This window comes from Sceloporus undulatus, chromosome 2 (genome assembly GCF_019175285.1).
Source record: "Sceloporus undulatus isolate JIND9_A2432 ecotype Alabama chromosome 2, SceUnd_v1.1, whole genome shotgun sequence".
Classification (NCBI taxonomy): domain Eukaryota; kingdom Metazoa; phylum Chordata; class Lepidosauria; order Squamata; family Phrynosomatidae; genus Sceloporus; species Sceloporus undulatus.
The window spans coordinates 290,338,825-290,346,233 of record NC_056523.1 but is presented as its reverse complement, the minus strand read 5'-3'; the positions used below and the strand labels follow the sequence as shown (position 1 = coordinate 290,346,233).

The 7,409-nt window shown below is 46.0% G+C and overlaps 1 protein-coding gene across 2 annotated transcripts in view; it reads right to left on the bottom strand.

The window, feature by feature from the left end:
- Positions 1-7,409, bottom strand: part of ANKDD1B (ankyrin repeat and death domain containing 1B) — a 41,981-nt gene that overhangs the window by 8,622 nt on the left and 25,950 nt on the right. For both annotated transcript variants that reach the window (XM_042454148.1, XM_042454149.1), the window contains exons 11-12: positions 6,818-6,916; positions 3,764-3,859 (exon numbers count right to left, since the gene is read on the bottom strand). In XM_042454148.1, coding sequence (XP_042310082.1) covers positions 3,764-3,859; positions 6,818-6,916 — 195 coding nt within the window. The remainder of the gene's footprint in view (positions 1-3,763; positions 3,860-6,817; positions 6,917-7,409) is intronic.

Here is a 7,409-nt window from a genome sequence, read left to right as displayed (position 1 = left end):
GCGGTGGCGGCAGCGGAGGCCAAGCCTTGGCTTCCTCGCCGCCGCCGTGCAAGGGCGCGATGGCGGTGCTGGAGGCCTCTTGGCCCCCAACAGCACCGCCACCGGGCCTTTGCCACAGCGGCGGCGAGGGAGGAGGGCTGCCGCGCCGGAGGCCTTTAAGGCCTCCCGCGCCGGCATCCGGCCTCCTCCAAGCCGCCGCCGCTGCGGAAGGGTCGGATGTCGGTGCTGGAGGCCAAGAGGCCCCAGCACCGATAACTGGCCCTTCCGTGGCCGCGGAGGCCTGGAGGAGGCCGGGTGTTGGTGATGGAGGCCTCGCAGGCCTCTGCTGCTGCTGCCCTCCGCGCCTCCTATTCCTCACCCCGCTCCCAAAAAAAGGCGCGGAGGTGGGGAAAAGGAGGCGCGGAGGCAGCAGGCGCCGAGGCCTGCGAGGTCTCCAGCACCCACACCCAGCCTCCTCCAGCCTCCACGGCCACGGAAGGCCAGGTGTCGGTGCTGGGGCTCTTGGCCTCCAGCACCGACACCCACCCCTTCCGCAGCGGTGGACGGCCTGGAGGAGCAGGATGCCGGCGCGGGAGGCCTTAAAGGCCTCCGCGCAGAGCTCCTCCCTTGCCGCGCCTGTGGCAAAGGCGGTGTGGCGGTGCTGTTGGGGGCCGAGGCCTCCAGCACCGCCAATCGCGCCCTTGCAACAGCGGCGGCGAGGAAGCTGAGGCTTGGCCTCGCCGCCACCGCCGCCTCCATCTGGCTTCCCTGCAGTGGCGGTGGCAGCGGAGGCCAAGCCGCTCCGAGCGACTTAAGGTAAGTAAGGGAAGGGAAGGGAGGGGCAGGGAGGGAAGGGAGGGAGGGAGGAGGAGAAGGAAATTGTCCCCAATGGCGGCGCGTGTGCACGCGCGCCGCCATTGGGGACAATTTCCCCATTTGCCATCCGCGGATGCTCAAATCCGCGTATGGCAAATCTGCGTATGGGGAGGTTCGACTGTACTTCAAATATGTTACTATCAAAAACTGAGGCCTGTTAGAGACCGCCAAGAAGCGGTTGCAGCGTCCGGGAACCACAGCAGCCAAACGGCACGGTTCCCGGACACTGCAGAGAACGAGCGCAAAAATCACGCTCCTTCCTGGGCCCCGGAAGAGACGTCGTGAGGGGCTAGTCGCGCACGTAGTCATTACGCGCGAGGGGCAAGGCGCGTCAGGAAGCACTGCCCCTCGCGCGTAATGACGGCGCCTCATGGGCCTGTCTGTAACGCGCCTAAGATTACTTTTGCTTTTCTTTGCTTTTTTTCTTTGCTTATTTGCTTTTCTTTGTTGAAGAACTAAACATCTGTATGGTGTCAACACATGTGTCACTGTTGAGAGTTAATTTCCATACACAGCTGTAGATACACCAGAGGAGAGTCCTGCAGCATGCACAGTGTAAATGAGGGAGCCCTTGTGGTGCTGTGATTAAATGCCAGTACTGCAGCCACAAGGTTGCGAGTTCGATCCCAGGCAGGGCTCTAATTCAACCTTGCATCCTTCTGTAGGTCGCTAAAATGAGTACCCAGTTTGTTGGGGGCAGTTAGCTTACACATTGTAAACAGCTTAGGGAGTGTTAAGTTCGCTGATAAGTGGTATAGAAATGTACTTGCTATTGCTATAAATGCATGGAAAGGCTCTCTTGTATTTATACAGTATTTCAGTACACTTGTGAAGTGCTGGTGTTCTGAACGATTCTGCCATATCCTTTTCCTCAGATGCCTAAACTGTATTTAATTACTTATTTACTTACATAAGTTATATGCTACCTGTCTCCCAAAATGGGACCCAAGGTAGCTTCCGAAAACTGCAAATTAAAAATGAAAAATGCTTACAATAATTTTTTTTAAAAAAACACCTAAAATCGCTTCATTAAACACTATGAAAATACTTTAGAAGCCACACAACTTTTAAAAACAAATAAATCACACAAATAAATAAAAACCTTCCCTGCTCAAACAAATTGCTTAAACAAAAATCTTGAAGACTTGTATGGAAAGATAAGTTCTTTCAGATAGTCTGGACCTAAGCCATTTAGGTCTTCATAGGTGATGACCAAGCATTTTTGAATTGTGCCAGAACGCTAACTGGTAGCCAGTGAAACTGTTTCAACAAGGGAGTTAAATGCCCCCTATAACACATCCTGGCTGCTGCAATTTGAACCCACTGAAGTTTCTGAACAGTTTCCAAAGGCAGCCCCAGATAGAGTGCATTACAGTAGTTCAAATAGGAAGTATCCAAGGCATGTGTCACCATAGCCAGATCTGATATCTCAAGGAGTGGGTGCAGCTTGCAAACTAGTCTTAACTGTGTGAATGCACACCTGCCTAGAGTTGAAACCTGGACATCCAGGCTCAGAGTTGAGGCCAGGAGAACACTGAAGCTGTGAGCCTGAGATTTCAAGGGGAATGTAACCCCATTCAACACAGGCAGAGTCCCTATTCCCCAACCTGCTTTATGACTGACCAGGAGCACTTCAGTCTTGTCTGGATTAAGTTTCATTGTGTTTGCCCTCAGCTAGTTCATTGCTGACAATTGGCTCAATATCAAGACAGCTTTCTTAGAATCGAATGGAAAGGAGAGAAAGAGTTGGGTGTCATCCGCATACTAGTGACAGCACATCTCAACACTCTCAATGACCTCTCCCAGCAGTTTCATGTAGACATTAAACAGCTTGGGGAAGAAAACAGAACCCTGTTGGGTCCCACAGGCCAACAGTTAGGAAGTTGAACAGGAGTCCCCCTCCCCCCAGCACCACCTTCTAAGCTCACCCCTCCAAGAATGTCTGGAACCACTGCATAAGAATGCCCCCAAGTTCCATACCAGAGAGGCTGCCCTGAAGGATAACATGGCTGATGGTATCAAAAGCCACCAAGAGGTCTAGCTATGAATATTCTCCCTCAAAGAACATAATAAAGTTGGGCCTCCACATCTACGACTTTGTCATTTGTGGATTTGATTGTTCATGATTTGATTAATATGTTCTCTCTAGGAATCTCTAGGTCCTCCAGCATGACTCTGTCTGTAATCAATGTCCACCAGAGGCTGAGCTGGAAGACCTAGATATTTCAGGAAAGAACACTCTCTAGGCATTTGTAGGTCCTCCAGCACAATTTTATAGTCAATTTCTGGCAGATGTTGACCACAGAATTGGTCTATATAATGAACCAATATACTAGACCAACCACATAGTGGGTTTTTATTTGCAGTGTTTCCACTTTCATAATGGTCCTCTCTCTCTAACCCCAGTGAATATGGAAGGCCCACTGTACCTATGCAGGTTCATTGGGGGAGATACAGGCTTTCAGATAGTTTGGACTGAGCTATATAGAACTTTATAACCAATGGTGAAGACGTTTGGAACTTTAGTCCACTCCAACAATATCTAGAGGGTCATCGCTGACATAGCCAAAAGTTGCTGAACAGGGAAGGGCAAAACAGCAAAATGGAGGGTTTCCTACCTAGCATTTTCTAGCAGTTTTTCAAGAAGGCCTGCCTCAGGCTTTGTGAATCCAGGGCCTAGAAAAGGGATGTCAACTATTTCCTTCAGATACCGATTGAGTGCAAGAACCATCAAACAACACCACTGGCAATGCTGACCAGGGCTGAGGAGGTCCAGCATCATCTAGATGGCTAAACGTCCCCTATCCTGGCCTAGAGAAGAACAGTTATTTGCAAAAGGGAATTACATACTGTAAACATTTCCACCCCCCCCCCCCCCAATGATGAACAAATCATAGCTGCTTCTTACCTGTTTCCAGGTGTGATACCTCTCCGCTTTTATAATCATATCAACAATCAAGGCGTGGTTGCTCCTGGAAGCTACAGCTAAAGCAGTCTTTCCTTGCTGAAAATGCAAACAGACTGATTCAGCAGAAGCAGACAAGAAAATTTAGGCCATAAGTGAGAAGCAAGAATCACTTAGCAAGTTCTATAGTTATCAGTGCAACTACCATACCTTCCAACTGTACTGATTTGCCAAGGGCAGGGCCAGTGTAGATGGGGGAATTTCAGCAGGTGTTGCTTGTCACACAACCAGTAACAAGCAGCACATGCTGAAATTCCCTTTTCTGCACAACCATTAGAGGTATAGAAGCCCTCTCCAGTTTTCACTTTAACAATTCTAAAATGTTTGTAGGCGCTGTTAACTTCATCAAGTGCATTAAGTGTTACCTCTGTTGACAGGTTTACATATACAGTCAGCCCTTCATATCCACAGATTCAAGCACCCACAGCTTGAAAATATTTTTAAAATATATACATTCCAAAAATCAAACCTTAATTTTGCTGTTTTATATAAGGGACATGATTTTTCTATCCACTGTATTTAATAGGACTGGAACATCAACACATTTTGTTATCCACAGAGAGTCCTGGAATCAAACCCCAGCGGATATCAAGGGCCCACTCTACATACTTGAGTGGTTAGATTATAAACAGTAATAGTGATTGTTGTGTTCCTTCAAGTCATTTCTGATTTATGGTGACTCTAATCACAGAGTTTTTTTTTATTTTGAGGGGGGGTTGCCTTTGCCTTCCTCTGAGGCTGAGAGTGTGTGACTTGCCCAAGGTCACCCAGTGGGTTTTCATGGTTGAGCAGGGATTGCTGAGGGCCAAGAAAGCAACCTCCTTGAAAAAGGTAAAACTCACTGCAATCTTAAAACATATAATTCAGACCTTTAGATGGCACATGTTTGTAAGTCAATAAGCAAAAGTCTCTGTTAACAGTCAGCGGCTGCCACTTTTATAGTACTGCATTCCAATCAATCTCCATTGTGTCAGCTGCTGACTGTTTTGTAATCCAAGTGCATCTCTGCTATTGACAGTTGAAGGCCACACACGCTGTATACAACTTTACTGGGTTACCTCTGTAATCCTTTTATGTCAATGGATTTATACTGGGAACAGCTGCTCACAATGTTAATTCTTCCAGGGCTTCTATGTGCTGGGAGAGTTTAAGCAGTGAGCCAGGGAAACTCATCAATAAAGAAACTCACAATAAAATCAAGCCAACTAGGAACTAGCACAGGAGGGATCAGGCAAAGACAAAATGTACCAGCGTTTATTCAGATGGTGAAAATAATCCTGGTAGAATCTGGGTTGAATCTTGTTCAGATGCATTTCAGATGCATCCAATTAAGTTTAAAGGGGAGTTGCCAAAAAACCTACTTAACCCAGGATAATCAGTTTCAGATTTTGTTTTGTTTTTTAGTTTTCCTAAAAGATTTGCATTGTTGACTGAGTGAACAACTGATGCAAATAGACCCAGGATAAATCAGGATAAAACTGCATGATGGGAGCCATCATAGAGAAGAGCCACTTATTCAAGCACTGCATTAGTTTGGGGTTGGCAAACTGCAGCCCTCCAGAACCATTGGTTCTGTTGGCTAGAGCAGATGGAAACTGCAGTCTGAATGGCCACAGACACATCCTCCAGACCTGCTTTAAACAGCTTTGTTTATACAGTGTGCCCGTGTCATACACGGGCGCACTATATGTGGCTTTCAGCATACGCTGAAAGCTGCGTGGGAGCGCGCAGGGAGCAAAGGGTGACACGTCCCATTCACTTGAGCTCCATTCACTTGAACCACTGCGTCACCAGGGCTCCTATACTTTAGATCATTACATTCTCTTATATCTGAAAATATTCTATTAAGATGTAGGCTGTGGCAAATTTGCAGGTTCTAGATCAGAAAAGAAAAAAAAATTAAAAATTTATAAAATACAGGCAATGGAGAGAAAAAAATCTTAGGACACTTGTACCAGCAAATATTGCTTTTACATCTGTGAACAAGAGCTGAGATTTAACTTTCCCGCTAAAAAAAGATCAACGTTAACTCAATGCCAATGCCTTGGGCTGTGATTCTCACAGAAGTGAAATCTGTATCAGTGATCTATACATGAGGCCTAAACACCCTGAAGGCACCAGATCCCACCTGATTTTGAAAGCTAAGCAGGGCCAGGTCTGGTTAGCACTTCTGTAGGAATCACAAAGAAATACCAGATGCTGTAGGCTATATTTCAGAGGAAGGCAATGGCAAATCAACTCTGAGTATTCCTTGTCTTTGAAAATGCCAAGAAATTCATGCAACTTGAATGCACACATGCACACTTGTTACAGTGAGGAAAGTTGGTGTAACATCAATTGCTATGATTTCCAAACAGCCTCAATAGAAAGAAAATGCTGTTTGGATGAAAATCTCAACATAGCTGCTAGGTGGCTCCAAAAGAGTCAGAACAGGATAGAGTTTTTGTCTTTCAGAGCACAATTACTACTTTATATACATTCAAACTTACATATAAATCAAACACTGTATTTTATGCTTAGCCTTCCAGATAATAATTTGACTCAATGCCAGACTATTGCAGGTTTTAAGAAAAAGACCTTTATCATTGGCATTGTATAGACCACACAAATGCGCTGTGTTGGCACCGATCTTAGAGTTACGGACCGTGTGGCAACTGCACAGTCCCTAACCCTAGCACAGCATGGTACTGTAACAGAGGTGGCGTCCTGTGTACACAGGCGCTGCCATTGTTACGTAAGCACCACGTGGTGTCCGCACATCATCGCACGTGACTTACGTAACAAGTGCACCAGTGGCACACTTGTTATGTTGGACCCGTGATGCAAAAAGAACCTGGTTTGGCAGCTGCGTCTTTCCTCCGGAGGAAATCAGGCCACCCTTTTCAGGCGGTCTGCCTCACACCTTAATTAGGAATTTGTGAAAGGAGCAATTTGTTTCGCATCCCAATACATGTAAAACAAATGTATCTTTACAGAAATATGAACAATAGAAAGTACCTTGTCCACAATGTTGAGGTCACAACCTGCCCTAAGCAGCATTTCAATTACTTCCACATTTCCGAGGTCTGCTGCCAAATGTAATGGTGTTTGATGTCTCTTTTGCAGAAGATGCAATAGTAGAAGAAAATATAGAAATGCCCCCATTAATACAAACATTTTGGGGTTGTTTTTATTTTAAACATACAATTCAAATCTGAGAACAGAACAAAGGCAATAATTGTTGAGTTTGATCCAGGTTGTATCTGAGTACACCCATGGAAATCAGTGAAATTTAAACCAGTCATGAGAGCCAGCATGGCATAGTGGTTTGAGTGCTGCACTAGGAACATTAGCACATAAAAGTATTTGAAGGGGTGTCACATTGAAGATGGAGCATGACTGCCAATATCACAACTGTCCCAGCATCAATGTTTCATATTTGGGGACTAGCACAACTGTGTGCTCGTGGATGGGTTTCCCCCCCTCAATGAAACGGGACATTTTAACTGCACTCAGGGGACACAGCAGCTACAGTTTTTATCAAGCATTGTTGCATGATAAATATAACCAAAGAGCTGCTTTTTTCTGGCTGCAAGCACAGTTTAAAATC